This window comes from Gopherus evgoodei, chromosome 7 (assembly GCF_007399415.2).
Source record: "Gopherus evgoodei ecotype Sinaloan lineage chromosome 7, rGopEvg1_v1.p, whole genome shotgun sequence".
Lineage (NCBI taxonomy): Eukaryota > Metazoa > Chordata > Testudines > Testudinidae > Gopherus > Gopherus evgoodei.
The window spans coordinates 55,435,165-55,460,963 of record NC_044328.1 but is presented as its reverse complement, the minus strand read 5'-3'; the positions used below and the strand labels follow the sequence as shown (position 1 = coordinate 55,460,963).

Below are 25,799 nucleotides of genomic sequence, written 5' to 3'. Positions count from 1 at the left end.
CATTCTTCTTTTCTGCAGACTAAATAATACGATTTCCCTCAGCCCCTTCTCATAAGTCATGTGCTCCAGCCCCCTAATCATTTTTGTTGCCCTCTGCTGGACTCTATCCAATTTTTCCATATCCTTCTTGTAGTGTGGTGCCCAAAACTGGACACAGTAATCCAGATGAGGCCTCACCAATGCCAAATAGAGGGGAATGATCACATCCCTTGATCTGCTGGCAATGCTCCTACTTATATAGCCCAAAATGCCGTTAGCCTTCTTGGCAACAAGGGCACACTGTTGACTCACGCGTTGAATCCTATGGATCTCCTAGATATGCTAATAATGAAACCATCCTGATAAGAGCCACTCTATTCTTGACCACAATATTAACATAACAAAAAAAGAGACTACCTCCAAAAGAAGCCATTTCAAGTTTTACACTGGGCTCGCGACTTACTAAGACGGAACTTTGTGAGCACAGTGAATATACTGTACATAACTGTGCGGGGTAGACATCTCCAATAACCTTCATAACTATTAACTTCAATATCAAATCTTAGTATTTTAGTTCAAGAAACCCACAGTCACAGCAGACCCTAAGAGGAATTTACAATCAGACCATTAGATTCAAAAGAAGTTTGCTTTTACTACAAAGCCTGTTCCTGAGTTATTTGAAGTCAGAGGGATTTTTAGCATAAACTCACACTGGAACATAATTAGACCATTAATCTCTTATCACAATAATTACTCATTTGAGAACTGTGCACAAAGAAAAATATCAACAAACAGCATTACAATGAGTGTGAAGACTAGGAGATAGATACGCAGGACATTTAAAATTTGTGATCTAAGAGAAAAATGGCATGAATAAATCAGGGTATGTATATGACTGCTGACAGTGCTTGAGCTTCTATGATGTTGGAGAGGTCAATTGAAATCTCTTGGCACCACACTGATTCCATATATAATGGGAAGATATGTATTTGAAACTTTCTGCACAGAGTTAACAAAGACTAACCTGTGATAATAAGACATTCATTGTGGTCCAGGACTTCAGTGATGAGCCGAGATACTATCAGCTCTGGATTGATTAAAAAACGAATTTCTTCTTGTACCAGTCCTGCACTAGTGACACCACCTCCAACAAAACGATTTGCAAAATCAACCTGGTAGAAAAAATGTCCTAGATGATTACAGAATAGGCAAACATCTTTACATCCTTTCTTTAATAAGGTAAATAAATGTGGCGTGAGATTCATCTTTCTGTTCAGCCTTTGTTTTGTTTGGCCACTTGCATTTAGAAATGCAACTAGCATGACTGAGCCACCATGCCCTCACCGCATATTAAGTGGTGGGGACCTCTGTTCGGCTTGACAAAGAAAGTGAGTTGCCCCTGTTTAATTGCAAAGGTGGCTTGTCCAGCTGGCTGACAGGAAAGAGGTTGTTGCTCCCCCCGTTACCTTCTTCATCTAAGAAGCAGAAAGCAATAAGTAGATCATGAGGGGTGGGGGTTTATTATTTGACAAAATGCTCTCAGTCCAAGATCCTTAAAAGGAACACTTTCTTTCCAAACATTTATTGGAGTACAAGATAGTTGTTGTTTCCATTTTTACATCCCTTTACAATTTTCCCATTCTATATTTTACAGGAGTTAGAAAAAATACACTTTATTAAACATTTGACCATCAGCTGCATGTCCTAAACCATTTATAGATTGGTAATGCAACTGTACCAGCAGTTCTCTGCCTACTGAGATTCACTGTGAACTATAGCTGAGGACACCTGAATGGGATGAGACTTTTTGTTCAAAACAGACTGACATACTGTTTGAAATAGATAAGCTTTAAGCTCTTGTTTTTTTTGCAGGAGTAGCATGTATTCCACTTTAAAAAAGCTTCCATCCACAGAAATAAAGGTGGTGGACTAACAACTGTACATAAATCATGAGGTAGACTGTAAAAAAATTAGAAGTGATGGAACAGATAAAAGAGAATCTATTTGGATCAAAAGCACTTTGGGGAAAAAGGTTCCAGAAGTTCTGGGTTTGTGCTTGGGATATGCTATGGACCTCTCAGGATTTGATGGGGATATGGATAGAGACATTGTTAATATTTTTAATGAAAAAAATATTACTGGGAATTGTGAGATTATGGGAGACTTTAATTTCCCAGATATAGATTGGAGAACAAATGTTATAATAATGGTAGGGTTCAGATTCTCCTGGACGTGACAGCCAACAGATTTATCCACCAAACAGTCACCAAACAAACAAGAGGTGATACCATTTTAGATTAATATTGGTGAGTAGTGAGGATCTCATGAAGAACTGGTTGTAAGGGACAACCTTGGTTCGAGCAATCATGAGCTAATTCAGTTTAAACTAAACAGAAAGATAAACAAAAACAGATCTACAACTAGGGTCTTGGATTTCAAAAGGGCAAACTTTCAAAAGTTAAGGGAATTAGTTAGGGAAGTGGACTGAACGGAAGAACTCATGGACGTGAATGTGGAGGAGGCTTGGAATTACTTTAAGTCAAGGTTGCAGAAGCTATCTGAAGTCTACATGCAAGCAAGGGGGAAAAAATCATAGGGAAGGGTTGCAGACCAAACTGGATGAGCAAGAATCTCAAGCAGGTTACTAAGAGAAAGCAGAAAGTCAAAAGCCAATATGGAATAGAAGACAGGATGTATCAGAAAGGAAAGCTACCTTTTGGAGGTCAGAAAGTATACAGATAAAGTGAGAACTGCCAAACGCCTAGCAGAGTTAGACCTTACAAAGGAAATTAAAACCAATAGTAAGGCTCTACAGCCGTATAAATAAAAAGAAAACAAGGAAAGAAGTGAGACTGCTAAACACTGAGGATGGAGTGGAGATTAAAGATAAAGTAGTCATGGTTCAACACCTAAACGAACACTTTGCCTCAGTTTTCAATAAGGATAATGAGGAGTTTAGAGGTAGTGGCAGAGTGGCTAATAGAAATGTTGATTTGAAAGAAGAACTTATCACATCCGAGGTAAAAGTCAAACTCAAACAGCTTAATGGGACCAAATCAGAGGGCCTAGATAATCTCCATTCAAGAATGTTAATGGAACTGTCACAGCAATTGCAAGCCCAATTGCAAGAATTTTTAATGAATCCGTAAACTCAGGGGTCAAACCCTACAAATGGGGAATGGGTAATATATTACCTATTTTTAAGAAAGGGAAAAACAGTGATCTGGGAAACTACAGGACTGTTAGTTTCACTTCAATTGTATGCAAAGTCCTGGAACAAATTTTGAAAGAAAGTAGCTAAGGACATAGAGATAAACAGTAATTGGGATAAAATACAATATGATTTTACAAAAGGTAGATCATGCCAGACCAACCTGATCTCTTTTTTTGAGAAGGTAACTGATTCTTTAGACAAAGGAAATGCAGTAGATCTAATCTACCTGGATTTCATTAAAAAATTTGATACAGTTCCACATGGGAAATTATTAGTTAAATTCGATAAAATGGGGATTAATATAAGAACTGAAAATTGGATAAGGAACTGGTTAAAAGGGAAATTAGCATGACGCATGCAGAAAGGTGAATTGTCAGGCTGAGGGAGGTTACTAGTGGAATTCCTAAGGGATTGGTTTTGGGATTAATCTTATTTAACATTTTCATTAATGACTTCAGCGCAAAAAGTGGGAACGTGATAATAAAATTTGAGACAACAAAAAGTTGGGAGGTACTGCCTATATAAGATGAGACTCAGGAAGCTTGACTTAGTTGGCCTAACCAAAAGAAGGCTGAGGGTGATATGATTGCTCTCTATAAATACAATCGGGAGATAAATACTAGGGAAGAGAGGAGTTATTTAATGGACAATGTGGGCACAAGAACAAATGGATACAAACTGGCAATCAACAAGTTTAGGCTTGAAATTAGACAAGATTTCTAACCATCAGAGGAGTGAAGTTCTGGAACAGCCTTCCAAGGGGAGCAGTAGGGGCAAAAAACCTAACTGGCTTCAAGACTGAGCTTGATAAGTTTATGGAGGGGATGGTATGATGAGACTGCCTACAATGGCATGTGACCCATCTGCAACTGCTAGTAGCAAAATATCCCCGAAGGCCAGAGATGGGACACTAGATGGGGAAGGATCTGAGTTACTATAGAGAATTCTATCCCAGGTGTCTGGCTGGTGGGTCTTGCCACTATTTGGGGTCAGGAAGGAATTTCCCCCCAGGTCAGATTGGCAGAGAGCCTGGGTTTTTTTCACCTTCCTCTGCAGCATGGGGCACAGGTCACTTGCAGGTTTAAACTACAGCAAATGGTGGGTTCTCTGTGGCTTGAAGTCTTTAAATCATGATTTGAGGACTTCAGTAACTCAGCCACAGGTTATGAATCTATTATAGGGTGGGTGGGTGAAGTTCTGTGGCCTGCAGTGTGCAGGTCAGACTGAATGATCGTGATGGTCCCCCTGGCCTTAAAGTCTATGAGTCTAAATTACAAATTAGTGACCAGCATATATTTATAGTTTTGGGATTTTTTATTAAAAAAAAGATGCTATTCCATCCTAATCTTTCAAACGCCATTATATTTTTCCACATCTCTCTTAAGATAACTGAATTCATAATAGATAATAAGAGTTCAACCAAAATGAGAGAGTGGCAGAAGAAATAAATCCCCTTGGACCACAAACTTGTATGAAATGTCAAGTCTAAAATGATTTTTAGCATCTAAAAGGCTCTGAAACAACTAGCCAAAATAATAACAACAAATCTCCACTGAAACTTATGATGAAAATGTTGATAGACATTTAGTGGTTGCGGTGTTGCTAAAAGTGACTGAGGTATATAAAACTCAGATGAAAATTCTCCAAAATGTTTTGTCAGCGTTCTTAATCCAAGCAGAGGGATTACCTGCTCTGTTTATTCAGACTTAAAAAGCTAAATAGCTAGAAAAAGGGAATATCACCACCCTTCAGGGTATATTTGTTTTAGCTGAGTTTAATGTAATTTATACAATACATAAAAGGCATTATAAAAGTATCAGCCATAATTTCCTCCTCCCTCCTGGAGTTACAGGATGGGTGACTAAGGAGAAGGAAGAAAAATTAATATTTCTGTGTAGTTTTTAAGTTTATCATCTCCATGCAGATTCTGGATACTCGGATTTAATGAAGGTACGAAGGGCTTCAAGGAGAAGAATTTTCCTCATGTTAAAATATCAGCAATCTACTTGTGGTGATGCTCTTACCTGAGACATAGGATATGCCATGCTGGGTCACATCATTGGGTCCAGTATTGTGTCTCTGCTTATGGCTAACAATGGAGCAGCACTAATGCCTACTGGGTATCAACTATAATATCTTAGAGCTGCCTGGAATAACTAGTTAACTTACTACTACTATTATTGATAATTTGAATAATAGTATTATGTGCATACTGTGGTAGCACCCAAAGACCCCGAGTCAGGATCAGGGGCCCACTGTCCTAGCTGCTGTACAAGCAAAAAGGTAGAACATGGTCTCTCCCTGCTGTGAGGAGCCTAACAGTTTAAATTCAAGACAAGACACAAAAAAATAAGAGAGAGGAGAGGAGAGATAAGGGAAACACTAATAAGTTCATATGGTTACACTGGGAATTTGTAGAAGTATAAATGTTTGGGAACCATCCTGTTGTGCATTTGTTAACCTATCAAACCATTATCTTCTGTGCACTCTTATTATTTGCTGTCCCATAGAAAGAGTAACCCTGGGCACATACCTTTTTATATTTGTATATTTCATCTCCGCTCTTCTACTTTGCATTATTGATTCCTATTTATTATATTTTTATGTGTGTGTGTATGTATGTGTATATATGTACGTATATGCACGCAAGATTTTATATACAGTAAACAGTGTGTACACACACACACACACATACACACATACACACGCTGGATATTAGCCAGGATGGGCAGGGATGGTGTCCCTAGCTCTGTTAGCCACAAGCTGGGAGTGGGCGACAGGCGATGGATCACTTGATTGTAATCTGTTCTGTTCATTCCATCTGGGGCACCTGGCATTGGCCACTGTCGGAAGACAGGATACTGACCCAGTATGGCAGTTCTTATGTTCTTGCACAATTTTCATAATGCGCTCAGACAACACATGTAAGGATGCCCTCTTCCTCCTGGGAGGCCACTGGGGCCTGGAGGGTTTCCTAAACTCTGCAGGAATGCATCACTGCAGGTGTCAGGTGTGAATCAGCATGGAACAGCTGACAACCCTAGAACCTCTGAGGGGAAAAAGGCACTACCTCCCAAGCCCTGCTCCACAGGAGCAGGACAGACTTTCCAGACTCCATCTGGCCACTAGTGCTGGTAAGCAGGAGATGCTAGGATCTTTTTAAAGGGTCACTCCCCATGGGAAATTCTGTGGAGGACTCCAAACCACATGGAGTTCCCCCGTTAAACACATTCCCAGATATTATCCAGTAACCTTGCAGTTCCAGCTACAAACTTCATGGATCTATTTCTCCCCTAGGCAAGGACTGTATTTCCCCTTTTCAAACGGGATTGCAAGAACTAAAAGCAACTTCAAATGACAGGATAATATAAGTTGATAAAAGGGACAGAACACAAACTTTTATAGTAAATTCTAAAAGCTAAACTTCAAACAAAACTAAATATTTCTTAATGGATATGGAGGAGACATTCTCCTTATCAATCAGTTTTAGCTGACTGGTTCTCAGACCACAACAACTGTGCTGGCAGCAGAAAGAGCCTCTTGAACTACTGAACTGGTCACCAGATGGGGCACAGCAACAGCTTTTAAAAAAATAAACTGAAAACTGTGACATCCTGTCAAGATCATACCCTGGAAACTCCTCTCCTGTCAATCTTCAACCCATGTCTGAATTGAAGGACCTGAAGCTGTCCAGGTCTTGTGATTTTCTGTCAAATGGTTTTGGAAACAGGGACACATGTGAAAAACAAGGTGAGTAGGGGAATATTGACACTACTAAGGCTTTCAAAATTATCAGTTTTGTTGTTTCTTTTATCCGGTATGATATCACTACTTAAAACCAAAAAACAAGGAGCTATATGAATTGCTTTGCTAAACTGCCCAGTCATCAAAAGCACAGCATAAAGCCATATTTTTTATTAGACACTTACCTGTAGCATACCACATCCATTGCTTTCTATAGTGCCCTCGTAGGTGACGTACAATCTGGTCAGTTTTTTACGAGATCTATAATTTTAAAAATATATATATATAGATACAGTGTTATCTTACAGTGAATCAATTAACTATATCACCAAATGTAAAAGTCTCTATTATAAAAATATGCAAAAAAAAATGAACATAATTATGTTCTCAGTTACATTAGTGTAAATCCAAAGTAACTCCATTGACTTCAATGAAAAGCTTTGTTTGCTTTCCAAAGGGATACTCCAGATATACAACTAAGACCAGGATAACTCAAAGCAGAATTTGGCACAATGTGACAAAAGTCAGATATGAGTTAGAGAAGTGGGAGGTGAAGAAAATAAATACTCTGCATTTACATAGTACTTTCCATCCAATGATATCCGCTTGCTATGATCACATCAGTCAATCCTCGCTACCACTTGATGAATTAGGTTTTATTATTCCCATTTTATAGATGGTGAAACGGAAGTTAGGTTCCTCGCCCAAGGCCACAACGAGAGAATAGCAGATCTGCCCCAGGATACAAAGAATTAACTACAGTTTCCCTTTTCCTTTCTGTTACACTCTAACTTGGGTGAACAGCTATATAAGCAGGAATGCTGGAAAGACAGAAGAGAGGAATGTCTGTAGGAAAGCAGGACTCCACACCCAGAAACACTAGAAAGCTTACAGCAGCTGCGATAAACAATATGTGTAGCTGCTCTAAGGTGAAGGGAGAGAGCTTTCCCATCAGTTTAATTACTCCAGTCTCTGTGAGTGGTCATAGTTCTGCTGGCAGGAATGCTTCTCCCATAGACATAGCACTGTCCACATCAGCACTTAAATCAGCATAAATTATGTCACTTGGTGTGTGCGCGTGCGTGTGGCTAATTTACACCCCTGAGCAACATAATTTATGTCAATCTAAGATGGAGTATAGCCATAGCCTGAGTGAACCCCATCTGGGGGGAATCTTTTTGTTGTTGTTTTATGCTAATAGTTACTTATTTTGATCTATGCTGATAAAGATTTGCTGGTGTTGAAAAATCCTGTTGCTCACTGCCATTTCATACACCTAAATAGTAATTGTATGCTATTAAAGGTTTTAAAATTGGTGATTGAGAATATAGACATGTTTCACATTAACCTCAATGGGAGCTGAGTAGCTAATTATTTTTTAGCTACAGCCTCCAGCCTATAACTACTCTTTGGGTTTTCACAAACTTGGACTTATTTTGATCAGAATGATCATTTTTGATCATTAATTTCCATCCAGAATTGTAAAATTAAAATAATCACTTAATTTTATGGATTGATCACCAGTGTTGTGGAAAGAATATTCTAATCTACCATATACTTTTATTAACGGTATTAAATCTTTTGACTTATTGAAGAAGTCTGACATTTAACCATAATACAGTGGAATTTAATAAATGAATGAATGAATGAGAGGTTTAAACTAAGCTGTATTAGTTACAATCATCCATTAAGAGATTTACAGGGGACATAAATCTACTCTCTACTTAAGCAGGATATTAAGAAACAGAATATTCTGTACGAGAAGCTAGTACATAAACTGAAGTACATTCATATCAGTGATGGCTTAGATTCCTCACGTCAGTAAACAAGAAATAAAATGATGTTTCACCTTTCTGTTAAAAAAAATAATTAGCTACTCAGCTCCCATTGAGGTTAATGTGAAACATGTCTATATTCTCAATCACCAATTAAAAAACCTTTAATAGCATACAATTACTATTTAGGGGTATGAAATACGTAGCTACACAGATAGAGCAAAGAAACACTATGTTTATATGACAAAATCATTTTACAGAACATTTAGAAAGATTAGGAAAAATAATTTGGGGTCATATCCTCATCTGAGTACATTGGCAAAGCACCAGTCAATGTCAATGGAGGTAAACTGATTTACACCAGCTGAAGATCTGGCCTTTGAGATATACAATTGTAAGGGTGTGCAGTTTCCTAGTAGGAGAAGCATGTGTACTCTGTTATTACTAAACATGCATGAATTGATGTACTCTGAGACTTACACTAACAGATTTTTTTAAAATCTTTTGGACCCCAAAATGACAGCATCTTTTCCTGCCCAGCACATATGTACCTGTTTACTTCTGCAATTCCAGGATTCTGCATTGTGAATTGACTCATCTTTTTTAAATGGTGGCTTAATTATTCTTTGCCATGCCTCAAAGTCTTTCTCAGTAATCATTGCATATTTATCCTGAAACCAGAGCAAGCTGAGTGCTTTTTCCTTACAATTCACTGTGCCACCATCACCTCAAGAAATCAATCTCTTTGCAAGAGACAGCACAAAATTACTCAAGCAGTGAGTGCCAAGGGAATGCAATGTCAGCTCCTACCCTGAGTAACTACTTTCAATGGGATTACCTTCTAAAATAACTTTTGTTGTATGCTCTATAGGGCTTGGGCATCCATTTATCATATACTAACTCTAGTATATTTGAGAACCGGTAAAACTAACAAGAAATCCAGGACACGCTATTTGCAAGACACAGTATCAGACCCTTCTTCATTCTACTATGTGTCTAACAAGGGTGCATTTTTTAGATTATAGTTAATATGCATTGTATAGAAAGTAAATCAAAAGTGAATGTACACACTAGTTATTTTAGCACATTTTAGGAGTAGTAACTATTGCAACTACTACAGTTATAAGATTTTTCTTTTTTAATAAACATCAATTATTAAAGTAAGTCTAAAAAAAGAAAGAACATGGAACAGCCAGTAAGTCTACACTGTGCTATTTACAGTTTTGTATACAAATTTAACATGTAATGTTAAATCTTAACTAGTATTTGTATCTATAATCCTAAATCTACAGATTTTGATTCTAGGGTTACACACCCAATTCCCCAATTTCTTGCCTCTCTTCCCAGCACCAACATTCCAACATCCAAAAACTTCGCTTAAATCTAAAACTTCACATTTCCAGACCAGCAGCCACCATCTTACTTGGACTGTTTGCTGATGACATGACACTAGCCAATGAAAAAGCTAACTAATCAAATTTTGCATGCTGGCTGTCAGTCATATTGCATTCGAGTTCCTGTCATTGCTGCTTCAGATGAATCATCACACCCAGGCTTCCCTCATCCTCACATATATACTTGCAAATATCACTCTTTAAATATTCATTTAAATCACGAACAAACAAAATGAAATGAGGTAACAAGTACATAATTATGCTCAAGTCAGAAATTTGAAAATTTTTTAGAATTTTTGACAAAATTATCAACTTCTACAGAAGACTGAAACAACTACGCCCCTAAAGAGTAACAACCCTCCACCCCAAAATTGCTTTTGCATCAGTTCAGCTGACATTTTTTCCAAACTTGATGAATAAAAATAACAAAGATCCATACAAAATAGTGTCCCTTGTAATGATTAAGAGCCTGACCCAACTCCCAATGAAGTCACTAGGAGTCTACGACTTTATTGGGAGTTGCATAAGGCTTTAAGTCATCACAACCAAGTAAAACAATTTCTCACAATGAGAGATGTGTTTAACTTACCTTTCCCAGTCTGGAAGGTCTTGAAGACTTTGTCTTGTAAACGTCACTAATCCAGTCGGTTCTATTTAAAAAAAACAACAACAAAAATCAGTAAAACATACATTATTAGCTGTAGGTTTCAAGTTTTAAAAGCTTACCACTTAAAATCATTCAGAGACTAAGGCTACAACACATGTGGTTCTTACTCAGGAATATTAAAAACCAATTTAAAATAAAAATGCTGGTTAAAATAAATGTTTGCTTCTCCTAAAAGGAAAACTGAAGTTTGATTTCCTCACTGACAGTGTCAGTGTTCAAACTGAAGGAAATATATGTGATGATCAAACTTTCATCTCCTTGCCCCAACTTCTTTTTACATCTATTTATTTCTGCTGGCTGATAAAAAGAGAAAGTGGGGGTATGACATGTGTCATAAGTTGGAGGTATGATTAATGACCATTCCCAATTTGAGCACATGAAAGTGTTTCTTTTCAATATCAGACCACGGAAGGAAAGCATGTTGTTTCTCAGATATTCCACTTAAGCTTTAATCATCATCACATTGCCTTGGTAGCTCAGGTGAGAGCAGAATGTGTTGCCATAGGCAAAAATCAGACTTCAGACCCTGAGCAGGCTTCAGTCAGCAGGTCAAGAAGCACTACATGCAAGTAGTAGGGCAGCATCGTATGTTTTCAGTCAAGAACCTTGGCTAATTAACATGAAGGACTGATGGATTCCAGTGGAAGGAAGTTAATATCTCTTGAAGCAGGTGAGAGGAAATGGGAAGATTCCTGGAGGACTCCAGCCCTCAACAGAAAAAAAGATGTATCACTAATAGATGCATATTATAAGAGATTACTTCTATTTATGCGACTTCCTTTTGTTTCACTAAAAATGTGTTTTAGTTGCAGCAACAAAAAACCAGTTTTTGAATATTTGGAAGAAACTCATTTTATTCAATCTATTCTTTGATTATTATTATTCCCTCTTTTCTATAGAAAAGCATTCTTAGCGTGAGAGACATTAGAAACTATTAGAAACAATAGCAGCGTCATCTCAACAAAAACATATTTTAAAACTTCTATTCTCTAAGAACTCTTACTTTTTTGCAAAGCATAACATATTCCTCAGAAGTGTTAAATATTCCTGTAATACTGTTAGAAATTTTATGAGGCTATAAAGACTTTTACAAAAAAGGGTTAGCTTAATTTTTTAGAGAGAAGGTCTTGTATTAATCAAGTGTTTCCCCACAAGGGTTCTGTGATATTATGGAAGTGACGTTTCACAAATTAAGCACACACTTTGAGTAATAAGCTTTGGTTTACATATATTACATTGTATTCTGTTACAGGAAACTCAATTACTATTTATAATAAAAGGGCTGGGGAATTAAACATTTAATTTCCACTCATTTCCAGAGCTAAATTACTTCAGTCTTAATTCATTACACAGAGGGAAAAAAAAAGGGCGGGGGGGAAGAAACAGAGTCTGTTTGAAAGTGCAATACAAGTTACTAATTACAAGTAACTTCAAGGAAGAACACTTGAGAATCCCATTAAATATTATTTGGAATTATAGTGTAAAAAAATTCCAATTCACCAGTTACATAAAATCAGTTGGGATTATGTTCTAAGTATATAAGGAGGCGGAGCAGCTGTATAACTTAGAAGTAGGAGGTTGCTGTAATTCAGTCTGCATGTAAACATCTTTTCACTCACATGTAAAAATGCAATAAGCTATACACAAAGTCACATGCATGGGTCACATTCTACTCTTGACCTTTGTGGATAACAACTATTGACATCAATGAGACTTTGGTGGGTATATTAAGGATAGGATGTGGTTCTACTAGTTTGCATGGTGGAAGAATAAGTCAAAGGAATGACTGAGTCAGATAAAACGGGAATCTTTTTTAGGCCCAAGTATGGGAGTGGTTTTTTAAATGCCATTTTGCACCTGAATACCTTAAAAATGTCTTTTAAAAACCCAAACACTTCTGACTTGGTATGAGTTAGTTATGAAGGAAAATTAGTATTCGTTACATGTTAGAACAAATGATTTTCTAAAATAAAGTTTTAAGAGTAGAAAATATCATGATGTTTATATGGAGTATGCCATCAGAAAATCTTTAACATCAGACCAAGATATGATACTTCAGATATAATTAAGATATATATTATATGAATGATTACTAAGGCTCCGTGTTTGTCACGGAGGTAGCAGAAGTCAGGGATTCCATGACTTCCTGAGACCTCCATGACTTCTGCAGCAGCTGGTGTGGCTGACTCCAGGGCTACCTGAGCAACTGGCCCTGGGGACAGTTGCTTGGGCAGCCTTGGGAACAGCCATACCATCTACTGCTGGAGCAGCTCTGCAGCCAGCTGCTCGGATGGCTCTGAAGGCAGCTGCACCAGACGCTGCTCTGGCAGCCCCAAGCAGTGGCTGATGCGGCGGGCCCCGGGGACCACCTGAGCAGCAGTCCTGGGAGTGGCGGGAGCTGCCACAGCTCTGGGGCTCCCGGCAGTGATCCTGGGGCAGTCGTAGCTACCACTAGCTGCCCGGGACTTCCCTCCCTCCCCCAGCAGTGGCCAGAGCTGCCACTGGCTGCCCAGGGCTTTCCTCTCCCCCTAAGATTCAATCAGAGGTATTTACGGTATAAGTCACAGACAGGTCACAGGCTGTGATTTGTTGTTTTTTTGCCCTTGACCTGTCCATGACTTTTACTACAAATATCCGTGATTAAATCTTGGCCTTAATGATTATGCATACAACTAGAGCATCATAGGTACACATTTATTACAATGAGTGCTCAGCCACATATATGTATTTTACAAGTTTATGTGAATGTGCAACCCCATGACAATGTAAGAAGCTTTGATTAAGAATACTTGGTATATTAACTTGAATCTCAGATAGCTTATATAGTCTTACTGGAGTGTCCTGCTACACAAATGCATTCTGAGCATATCCTGCCAGGCGGCTGAATGCCTTAAAATCCAATTAAGTTCACGGGAGCTGGGGGAGCCCAACATCTCGCTGGGCTGCTCATCTAGTGGGTTTATTTTAAATGCGGGTCAACTCTCTTATGAGCTTTTGGGGAAGGAGGAGATAAAAGTGTTTGGGGAAAAAATGAAAAAAGCTGCATTACTGCAATATCAGACCAGAGATTTTGGATGCACTTAAGCCAGTAAATTCAAAGTTACAGTTCCCTGGAAACCATTATCTTGACAGTGAGGGTGTATTTATATGCTTCTAACTGCAATGTGCGTGAGCGCTCTCTCTCTCTCTTTTTATGGACAACAAAGAGAATGGCAGTTAGCAGCATATGGAATAATTAAGATAATACATATATTTTAATTACTGAATAATCTGCTAACTGCCGTACTCTCACATATTAGAGAAACAAAGTGGCTTAGGTAAAAATCTTTTATTGGACCAACTTATGTTGGTGAGAGATAAGCTTTTGAGCCACACAGAGCTCTTCTTCAGGTGTGGGAAAGGTACCCCTAGCTGAAGAAGAGCTCTGTGTAGCTCAAAAGCTTTTCTTTCTTACCAACAGAATTTTGTCCTATAAAAATTATTACCTTACCTACTTCGTCTTTCTAATATCCTGGAGTCGACACGGCTACAACTACACTGCATGCTCTCATATACACATACAGCGTTAAAGTGTGTGCTTGTGAGAGAGAAAGCGCATGCGCATGTGCATGTGCATGGAAGTTAGCATCTTACATAATAATTCAACACTTGATATATTCTATACCTCAGGGCAAAGCTACAGATCCTGTGGGAACCAGTATTTTCAATTTCTTGACTTCTCTGTTCAAAACCTTCACCATAACATTGTATTGCTATAGATTTTTCCATTTATTATACATTCTCTATGTTTTTGCTTTGCAGCTCAGACTAAGCAGCATTTTTCACAGTATTCAAAAGAAATGAACTAATAAGAGGATATACTTTTTTCTGTGACTCTTCTAAAGTAGCAGAAAAGGGTTTTAAGCTTTTCAGGCTTCCTTGGCGACCGCCCTTCAAACAACCTGAATAAAAAGAAAGATATAAAGTAACTGAATTCGTTTCAGTGGCACACAGAGTAATAATTAAGCTGTTTAATAACAGTGATCTGACTGGATTTTGAAAATAATAGAGGCTTCTCTAGATGTTTAATAAGATAAAAGTGTCACGCTCATTTAAGTTGAAAATAACATGGAAAACAAATGTGATTTCTCTGTTCAAAAAGGACTGTAAATCAGAGGTTAGTTACATAATTTTCTCTCTTTATCTATTAGTAGTCACTTACACACTCTAATTAAAATCCACTTTGCCTGCATAAAGCCCAAATACATTAGCTTTAAGCAGATGAAGTAGAGACACTGAGGAAAAAAAAATCCATCCAACAACTAAGTGTCAGGTTCCAAGGCCCTTCCACAGCCATTATTCTCGTCTACAAGCTCGAAACCACAGACCTTCCACAGCATTTGTATGGGGTGTGGATATACAGCCTTCCCCTGGCCTGCCCTCAGTGTTGCATTTACATGCTGGTCTACGCACGCTGAGTGCAGAGACCTTTTCAGTAGCACCCTGGGGGCATGAGGCACACTTGCATGGTTGCTCAGCCAGTGGACAGCCTTGGGGAACCTCTACAGAGTTTAAGTGGTGCAGATAGCCTTGCACTGGCCCTCCAGAATGGGGTTAATTTAATCCCACTAGTATTAAGTGGCTCAAACAACAAATTATTTTGATTAATTAAATGCAAAAATACTACCATCCTTATTTTAAAGGGAAAAAAATCCTTAATGAGATAATGGTACACAACTAAAGCTTCAGATCTCCTTGTAATCTTCAGGTCTCCAAGACACTAAACCTTTTAATATGTTACCAGTTTCCTTAGAAATAGGTGCCCTTAGAAACAGAAGTTCAGAGAAATCTGTTAAACTTATAAACATATTTTCCTGTTTTTCCCCTACTTATCCTTCATTACATTATTATTAATATTGCAAAAGCAACCAAAGTATACCAGGAGTTGTAGAGACATACAGGAAGACAGTCCCTGCCCCAAACAGTTTACAGTGAAAGGCACTGATCCTAGAGCAGTATTCCCCATAGATTTCAGGAGGACTATTCAGGTGAGAAAAGTTACATGTTTGTTTGCAGGATTGGGTCCTAAAATGACAAAAGGCAGATAACATGTGAGGAAAAGGCATACAAAATACAATCTGACAAAGGGCATATGTTTTGCTAGTTCTTTTTCATCCTATTTGGTTTGTAACATACAGATCTACAACTACTCCTCAACCTAGCCATGGTTAGTTCCTTCAAAATGCAATACAATATACATAAACTATCCCAATTGCTCTAGCATTGGTAAGTTTATAACAGCTTGTAAGAGGACAGTTGTGGATAACAAATCACTTATATGATAATAAATAAAAAGTAAGTTATCCTCAACTGCCAAACTAGCTACTCATCTATGCATGACTCACTCACTCCTTAACCTGGGTTAATTAGAACCACATATCCCACTGCCTCCCACTCCTCAAATGCCCCCTTTTGCGACCATGGACCACAAAACGAAAGAAAGGACTGAAATAAACTTCTCCTTATTTGCTTCTGGCAACCACAATCTGCCATCTCTGTGGTTCCTTACTGCTAACTAAAAACTGGCACCAAGGCCAATATCTGTTCCACAGAAAAGCTGGTAAAGCATTTGTTGGACAACAACCTCATCCCTACAAGACTAAATACACCATTTCATAAAGAGACAGATCTGAGCTCATGTATATTTACAAATTCAAAAAATGGCAAACCCAACACAAACTCAATATTTTAAATTAGAGATGAATGAACTCACCGAAATATTTTGAGAGACCACAAATTTGGGGATTTTTTTTTTTGAGAACTGAAAAACCAGAAGTTTCCAATATATCATTCTCCATCTGGACCCACATGGGTGGACCCAGGGGCTTGTGCAGAATCCCACTGGAGTCTATCTGATTCCAAACAAACACAATGGTCTACCCAACCAGATCCAACAGCAGGACTGGGACCAATATTAGCACACACTTTCCCTTGAACTTAAAACACAGAATTTAAAAGCAGCACAAATAACAGAGTCTACTTTCTTTTCTCTAAGGTCAGGATTGACAAATATTGATGGGAAAGTGAGAGAGAAGTTTACACTGATATTGTTATTACTTTGCTCAATAATTTCAAAATTCTTTCATGAACTTAGTGCTCATGAAAGGTGCCAGACTGACAATCGTGGAAACTAGAATCTATCTACAGAAGAGCTACAGCATGGGCAGCAGGCATGCAAGCTTCTCTGTGTTATACCACTAATACTTTTGAACTTTGAATTGTAGAGATCACGTCTGGGATGAAAAATTCATTTGCTTGCTATATCTATTCCATGCTTGGTCTCTCTGATGAGATTACCAAAAAGAACACAATTTAGTCCTGTTTATAGGGATTTTGTAATGTGAAAAAAAGGAAACCTGTCCTCTGGGAATTGCAGCTGAAACTACTAACTCATTACATACTGGCTGCCTGGACGAGCAAATATTAAAGAGGTCTTGTTTTTGTTTTGTTACTGATCTGGACTGGACTGATACTAGGAACCAAGAAGTGAAAAGCTGCAAATCCAAATCCCAACACCCTAAGCCATCAAACTCCTCCAGACAAAACTGAATTTTATCTACTTACACTTGTAATAATCATGTTAGGAACGAAAATAACGTAACATTGTTCTTCAGAAATTTCATTGCATAGGGAAGACAACACCAGCTACCCTTTCTTCTGGATTAAAAAACAAAACAAGAACAAGAAAAGCTCTACTTTAAATTACCTAGAGGACTACTACTGACATATAGAAATCCATTTATGAAAACGTAAGTTATGAAAAGAAACTTCCTTACTTTTAGCCATTAAGTGAATGCATTCTTTCAGTCTTAACCAAAATACTATTTTTACTGCATCATCTAGCTTCCAATAACCTGCACTTAATTTGGTTTCCTATAAAATGACATGGCATTGTTATTGGTAACACATAATGCAATTTGTCTGGAGGGAAGAACATAGGGGGCTTTGGAAGCCATATGCCTTGAATAAGAAGTTCACTGAAAGATGTCGGATACAGTAGAAGTCCTTGGGGCTTAAGATCTCATTTCTGAAAACCATTCTTTAAGTATAGCAAAACTGGCTGGGAATGGGAATGCAAAGTGACAGAATGTTATTCATCTACTTCCTTGTAGTGCAAAGACAACCCTGCTTCAAAAGCAGAAAGCTTTAGGTGAATTCAGCCTTCTAGTATTGAAATGGGTTAGATTTTTTCATATTTAGAAAAGAAGACTTACATAAGAACTATGTGAAGAGGGTGTATTCAATGTGAACAGATTACTTTTACTGGGAAATTGTTATTCAATAAAAAAATTAATTGGGATGGGGGAAGAGAAGGTAAGTCTCTAGTCCTGGTTTCACAAATCTTGGGAGGAGGGGGGAATCTGTAAACAAGGACTTCAGGAAAACAAATTTTACGTGTACCCCTTACCTCCCATTTTAAAATGGGGTTACTGCAAGCACTAAAAGTACAGAGCTTGTAGAGCTAAGGAGGTAAGTTGAAGCAGCAAATCAAAGCAGCAAAATAAAAATAAATTAGGTATGTGTTAAAGGTTTTTCCTCTAAAAACTTGTGACTTTATTTTAATGTTTGTGCCCTTTATCTGAGACAGTTTATACACAGGACTAATAATGTGCACACTAGCCTTTTTCTTCTTCAATTTAAATTGAAATAACGTTTAGGTTGCAAATAAATTTGTTAATCTCAACCAAATGTTCAATGGATGGCTGTCCTCACAAAGCCAACAATGATTCCGCATAACAGACAGCTCCTGTATAGAAAAAGCCAAGAACTGGAATAGCAGTCCTTAGTGTTGGCCTAACTTTCCCACTGGAGTAAATGGGATTTTTATCATTGATTTCAATGGAGTGGAGAGAAGGCCAATGCAGAGCATCTTTTCAGAAGTATTTGGGTGGATTTCCTAAAAATGAGAGACTTGCTAATCATCAGATGGACGCTTTTGGCCTTAGAATCTATGAACTGATTTCCTATTTCCTTCTCCCAGTTCCAGTATTTTTTGCATACTTAAAGCAATGGAGAGTTATATTTACAATCAAGAAGGTCATTTATATAAATTATTTTTTTCTTGGACAGTTAGTTTCCAATCTAATTGTTTATATTTAAGATAAAGCCTTCATTATTAGAGCTTTATTCCATGGCGATAAGTGGAAAAAAGGATTTCATGAGCAAAGGCCAGTTAGATGAGAATATAAATCAGTGCATCTCCCCTAAGCCAGTGGTCCCATATTTACTTGTGAAGAAAGATGTAACCCTGACACTAGCCCCAAATCCATGCCCACTCCAATCAGAATAATTCTGAATTCATCACAATTAATGCTGGTTCAAATCAAAGAGGTTAACAAAATGAAGTCTTGGAGTGGCAATTTAAGTGGGGGGGGGCCAATGACTGAAAATACTGTATGAATATGCTATGATTCATTTCATAATCTCCACGTAGGCTTATTAATAATTAGTGAGTTTGTCAGTACAGATCTAAAATATGGTATAGCAGCCATACTTTTTAAAATCACTTAGCAATACAAAGCATAGAATGAGAGAAACATTTTAGTTCTTTGCAATGTTGAGACAGTTAGAACAGGAAACTTCTATTCATCTGAGGCTCATAAACATCTCTAGAAACTCAGGACCTGATTCAAAGGCCATGGAAGTGAGTGAAAAGGTTCCTATTGATTATAGTGGGTCCTCGAATAAGCCCCTAAACCAGGGGCTGGCAACCTTTCATAAGTGGTGTGCCAAGTGGTGTGCCAAGTCTTCATTTATTCACTCTAATTTAAGATGCCATGTGCCAGTAATACAGTTTAACGTTTTTAGAAGATCTCTTTCTATAAGTCTATAATATATAACTAAACTATTGTTGTATGTAAAGTAAATAAGGTTTTTTAAATGTTTAAGAAGCTTCATTTAAAATTAAAATGCAGAGCCCCCCAGACCAGCGGCCAGGACCCGGACAGTGTGAGTGCCACAGAAAATCAGCTCGTATGCTGCCTTTGGCACACATGCCATAGGATGCCAACCTCTGCTGTAAACCCTTACATTTATCAGTTTATGAAAGTGCATCCAAAATGTAATCTCAGTACGCAGTTTAGTTCATTTTTTTTTAGATTAAGAGATTAAATGATCAATTTAGAAGACTTCCAAACTGCATTAAAGTTGACCTGCATGCAGATGTGAGGAAGGGGGGAGGGAAAGAGGTATATATGCCTTTATTTATTTATTTTTGGCAACATTGTGATGAATGATGAACTGAAAGATTGTTGGGGTTTTAAAGTGTTTCACATTTGAAAAGAAATTACATTGCTGGAGAGCTTCTTGAACGACTACAGAACTAGCTGGATTATAATATCAAAAGCAAGCATGAAAACTTCATGAAAAAACCCCCAAACAAATGTATGAACAACCTTTTAGGCCTTCCCTAGAAATTATAAAGCAGAGGCCATTGTTATGGCAGTAAGCTTATTACCATAGTAACAGAGAGAGAGGGTTTCAACAGCACAAACCATTGCCCTAACCAAGCTTCCACTGAAGTTGGTGTGAGTTTTACAATGAACTTCAATTGGAGCAGAATAAGGACAATGATGAATGCTTGCGAAAATCCTGCCCAAAAATTTATTGGAGAGCTAAATCTCAAATTACATCTATATTAATATGTACACCCAAACCTTAACATACACTAAACAGTCTCAGTTTATTAGTTTCCAAAAACTCAGTTTAAACACACCTACTTTTTCTTCCCACACCAGACTAGTCTGCAAAGTGCTCAAAAGGGCTGTAAGGTCAGCCACCTTCCAACACATGACAAGCCAAAGGCCCTATTTTCAGAGGCGCAGAGATCCACATTTTCCCATTGACTTCAATCTGAGTTTTAGGTGCTTAAAACCTCTGAAAAAATATAATCAGACCCTAGACTTCTATTCTCTGTCTGAGAAAGTGAACCTATTCCAGAGCCAAGTTTTCAATTGCAAGAATAGAGCTTTTTTTCCCCTGAAGGAAGGGAATAGGAGATGGACTAAAAACACACAAATATTTTATCTAAATAAATGCAACATTCCCTACTAAGTCCAAACACATGAACAACTCATGTCTCAAGTGCATATGCATCAGACAATTAAGTATCTTTCAAATCTCCAACATGGAGACAAAGCATTAATAGAAATTACTAGGACACTGGGGAAACATTAATATACATTTGTACAACAACCTCGAGAATCAACTGTCTCTACATGAAACCAGAAATATCAAATATTAATTTAATGGTGAGGTCTCATTAACACCTGTACTTGCTAACATGAAGCCTTAAGTAAATTGGTCAATATGCAACATTATGGAAACATTTATTCCAAGTATAGAGTTTTGCAGTTTTAAAAAAGATTAGGTTTAGTTACAGCACGATGCATATTAACTGGAATTTTTCTTGAGCTCTTTATGATGACAAGATCACAAAAAAGCAATTCCCTGAGTGGAATGTAGATCATCAATTTACCAATATAAGAATCCAAGGCAAGAAACCATTAATACAAATTTTAAGAATTCATCCAACTAAACTGCACTGTAAATCAAACTCAAAGCATTGCAAGCCCCACTTTAAATTGAAGTAATTGATAAATTACTTGCAACTACACATTTTCATCCAGTAAACCACTTTTGCTTTGTGCAAGAGTTCTGTCAAACTGCCACACAGATACTTCAATTTACTAAGGAGACAGATGCAAAAAGTCTGCTGAGCTGACCACTGAGGCAATCTACAATTTATCTTTGACCTTCTAGCTTCTAAGCAAAAGCATCAATGCTAATCAAATTGAAGACCTTTATATAGATATTAAGATATTCTGAGGAACCAAAGAACAGGCAGGAGTGAAGGTCAATAATAAAAGTAAGCAGACTTGTGGGAGCAATATAACAAGCTATTTAGTTAACATTAGCAGCCAAACAAAATATTCTGATTTAATCTTCAACTGTTTTCAGTGTTTATGTTCTGAACATAAATCCTATACTTGAGAAGAAAAACCATAAAAAATTACAGTGGTTATGTTCCAACAAGGGCTGTCAAGCAATTAAAAAAATTAATCACGATTAATCGCACAAATAAAAAAATTAATCATGATTAACCACACTGTTAATAATAGAATACCATTTATTTAAATATTTTTGGATGCTTTCTACATTTTCAAGTATACTGATTTCAATTACAACACAGAACACAAAGTGTACAGTGCACACTTTACAATTATGTTTGATTACAAGTATTTGCACTGTAAAAAAAAAAACAGCAAAAGGTTGATTTTCTTTTTCGGTTGTTCAGTTCTGTAGTTTTTGCATCATAGTGTTGCTCTTTTAAAACTTCTGAAAGCATGCCCCATACCTTGTCCCTCTCAGCTTTTGGAAGGCACTTCAGATTCTTAAACCTTGGGTCAAGTGCTGTAGCTATCTTTAGAAATCTCACACTGGTAGCTTCTTTTTGTTTTGTCAAATCTGCAGTGCGAGTGTCCTTAAAATGGACAGCATGTGGTGGGTCATCTTCCAAGATTGTTATAAGATGAAATATATGGCAGAATGCAGGTAAAACAGAGCAGGAGACATACAATTCTCCCCCAAGGAGTTCAGTCACAAATTTAATTAACAGTTTGTTTGTTTTTTAAATGATCATCATCAACATGGAAGCATGTCCACTGGAATGGTGGCCTAAGCATGAAAGGGCATACGAATGTTTAGCATATCTGGCACGTAAATACCTTGCAATGCCGGCTACAAAAGTGCCATGCAAACGCCTGTTCTCACTTTCTGGTGACATTGTAAATAAGAGGGCAGCATTATCATCCATAAATGTAAATGTATTGTCTAACCGATTGACTGAACAAGAAGTAGGACTGAGTGGACTTGTAGGCTCTGAAGTTTTACATTATTTTGTTTCCGAGTGTAGTTATGTTACAAAAAAATTACATTTGTAAGTTGCACTTTCACGACAAAGACAGTACTTGTCTGAGGTGAATTGAAAAATACTATTTCTTTTATCATTTTTAAAGTGCAAATATTTATAATAAAAATAATATACACTTTGATTTCAATTCCAACATATAACAGAATACATATGAAAATATAGAAAAATATTCAAATATTTAATACATTTCAACTGGTATTCTATTAACAGTGAGATTAAAATTGCAATTAATCATGATTAATTTTTTTGTTAATTGCGTGAGTTAACTGTGATTAATTGACAGCCCTAGTTCCAATATATTAGTGTGCCACAAAAATATATAATATGACAGAGTATGTGGTGAGATAGTGATAGTGGTGAGAAGTATTTAAAATAAACAATTTCAATATTATATGGTTAGAAACAAAGAATATTCTAAAAACTGTCTTTAATTTTACACTTTGCTTAAAACTTTGATTTGACTGAAACATTAAAAATGACATCATGAGATTGTGTGTTTATTGCGTAATTACTTCTATATAGAATTTACAACTTTACAATTTGTTTACAAGTAAACTTCTCCCACACCCCAACTGCAGCCCCAGTTCAAAAAAGTATTTAAGAACGTGCTTAATGGCTTTTCTGAAGGCCTCACCCAGTTAGTCTGGGCTGTGTTCTTTCTGGTTCCTTTACCATCACCAGCAAGAGAGATTCTGTAACTGGAAACTAACTTGGCAACATGCTAGTTAAGAAAGAAAATCAGCTCTCCATCTCACTGCTGTATTACAGGAGTAAATATATGTATGAAGTATAGGCAGCTATGACTCAGACATACAGAGATTAGATTAAATGAATACAGTAACTCCTCGCTTAATGTTGTAGTTATGTTCCTGAAAAATGCTACTTTAACTGAAATGATGTTAAGCGAATCCAATTTCCCCGTAAGAATTAATGTAAATAGTGGTGGTTAGGTTCCAGGGAATTTTTTTTCGCCAGACAAAAGACATTTTACATACACACACACACACACACACACACACACACACACACACACACACACACACACACACACACACACACTAAGTTTTAAACAATGTAATACTGTACACAGCAATGATGGTTGTGAAGCTTGGTTGAGGTGGCGGAGTCAGAGGGTGGGATATTTCCCAGGGAATGCCTTACTGCTAAATGATGAACTAGCACTCAGCCGAGTCCTCAAGGGTTAACACATTGCAAGGCAGTATGAATGGAGAGGGTGAGACAGGATGGCAAAGAGAGACAGAGACACACACTGTGTGAGAGAGAAAACGAGACTGCATTGCCCTTTTAAGTACACTGACTCCACTCTACATACACTGCCTTTTTTACTTGATCAGCAAGTAGAGACAGGCAGCTGCTGCCAGCAAGCTCTCTCTTCCTGTCCTGTCCCCTGCTGCTCTGCGGAGATGGTCGGATGGGGTAAAGGAGCAGACAGCAAAAGTGCGGGTGAGGGGGAGGAGGACACCCTGAAATTAGCACCCTTCCCCCACCCCTGCACAGCAAGCAGGAGGCTCCCGGGAGCAACTCCAAAGCAGAGGGCAAGAGCAGCACACAACAATGGAGGGAGGGACAGCTGAATTGCCAGCAACTGATAGCCTGCTGGACGGCTGCTGCACAGGGAACTTAGGGGAGCGGGGAGCTGATAGGGCGGCTGCCAGTCCACCCTGGTTCCAAGCCCCCACCAGCTAGCTGCCAAGGGCTGCTCTTTCTGCAAGCAGTGGACAAAGAAGGCGGTTGCCAAACGATGTTATAAGGGAGCACTGCGCAACTTTAAACGGGCATGTTCCCTAATTGATCAGCAATGTAACAATGAAACAACGTTAACTGGGATGACTTTAAGTGAGGAGTTACTGTATCAATGTGCCATGTTCACATAATGAGTTTCCTGACATCATATTTTATAGACATTTCATGGCAAAACTACAAGGCAAAAATAGTTGAAATATAGTAGGTCATATGTCAATATAAGTATATTAATGTTGTAACACTACATTATTTGCTACAAAAAACTGACACGGTATGATTTTGTCTAATGGAAAGAAGCTGAACCTTTGAAGTAAATGGTTCTGAAAATGTTGTCCGTTTCATCAAATCAGAACAAAATCATTTAATTTTGAAACTTGGAATTCAGGCAAAAACTGGGTCCAAATTCATAGATTTTTACGACCAGAAGGGACCCTTTAGATCATTTATTCCAATCTGACTTCCTACATAACAAAGGCCATAGAATTTCATCCAGTAATCTCTGCATCAAAATCATATTTTGTGGCTAATCTACAGTATATTTTTTAGAAAGGTATCCAATATTCATCTAAGTGATGCAAATTCCTCCACATCCAGAGTGAAATTAAGCCAGTCCAGTCTGCTGTACCAGCAAGAGCTGGTGCACCATACCAGACTGGCTTCCCAAGGCCAGTGACTTAAAGAGCCTGGGGCTCCTGGCAGTGGCCAGAGCCCCGGGCCCTTTAAACTGCCACCAGAGCCCCCCTGCCAGAGCCCCTGGGTACTGAAGGCAGCCAGGAGTCCCAGGACTCTGATGGTGATTTAAGGGCCTGGGGCTTCACCCAAGCCCTGCAGCCAGAGCCCTGAGGTAGCGGTGGTGAGGCTTTGGCAGTGATTTAAAGGGCCAAGGGCTCCCAACTGCTGCTACTGCAGTGGAGACCCGGGCCCTTTAAATCTCCACCAGAGCCCTTAGCCCTGGGGTAGCAGCAGCAGCCAGGAGCCCCTGAGGCTCTGTTGGCGATTTAAAGGGCCCGGTGCGCCACTGCAGTAGCGGTGGCCGGGAGCCCCAGGCCCTTTAAGTTACCACCAGAGCCCCAGGCTGCCATCGCTACCCCGGGGGCTCTGGTAGCGGGGCTCAGGCGGCAATTTAAAGGGCCTAGGGCTCTGGCTGCTGCAGGGAGCCCATGGCCCTTTAAATTGCTGCCCAAGCCTCAGGGCTCCCAGCCACCTCTGCAGCTGGTAGCTCCAGGCGTGATTTAAAGGCCCTGCCTCTTGCAGTTGAGGCTACACCCCTCCCAGTTTAGGCCCCACCCCC

The 25,799-nt window shown here is 38.3% G+C and overlaps 1 protein-coding gene across 11 annotated transcripts in view; it reads right to left on the bottom strand.

Annotated features, from left to right (window-relative positions):
- The window catches only part of PARG (poly(ADP-ribose) glycohydrolase), a 130,380-nt gene that overhangs the window by 27,220 nt on the left and 77,361 nt on the right, over positions 1 to 25,799 (bottom strand). For 9 of the 11 annotated variants that reach the window (XR_004001189.1, XM_030568604.1, XM_030568600.1 and 6 more), the window contains exons 10-13: positions 14,635 to 14,714; positions 10,696 to 10,756; positions 7,123 to 7,198; positions 1,004 to 1,151 (exon numbers count right to left, since the gene is read on the bottom strand). Coding sequence is in view for 8 of the 11 variants with exons in the window: in XM_030568604.1 (XP_030424464.1) it covers positions 1,004 to 1,151; positions 7,123 to 7,198; positions 10,696 to 10,756; positions 14,635 to 14,714 (365 nt within the window). In the remaining 3 variants the exon portion in view is untranslated. The remainder of the gene's footprint in view (positions 1 to 1,003; positions 1,152 to 7,122; positions 7,199 to 10,695; positions 10,757 to 14,634; positions 14,715 to 25,799) is intronic. The other 2 variants (XR_004001187.1, XR_004001188.1) reach the window with 1 other exon arrangement.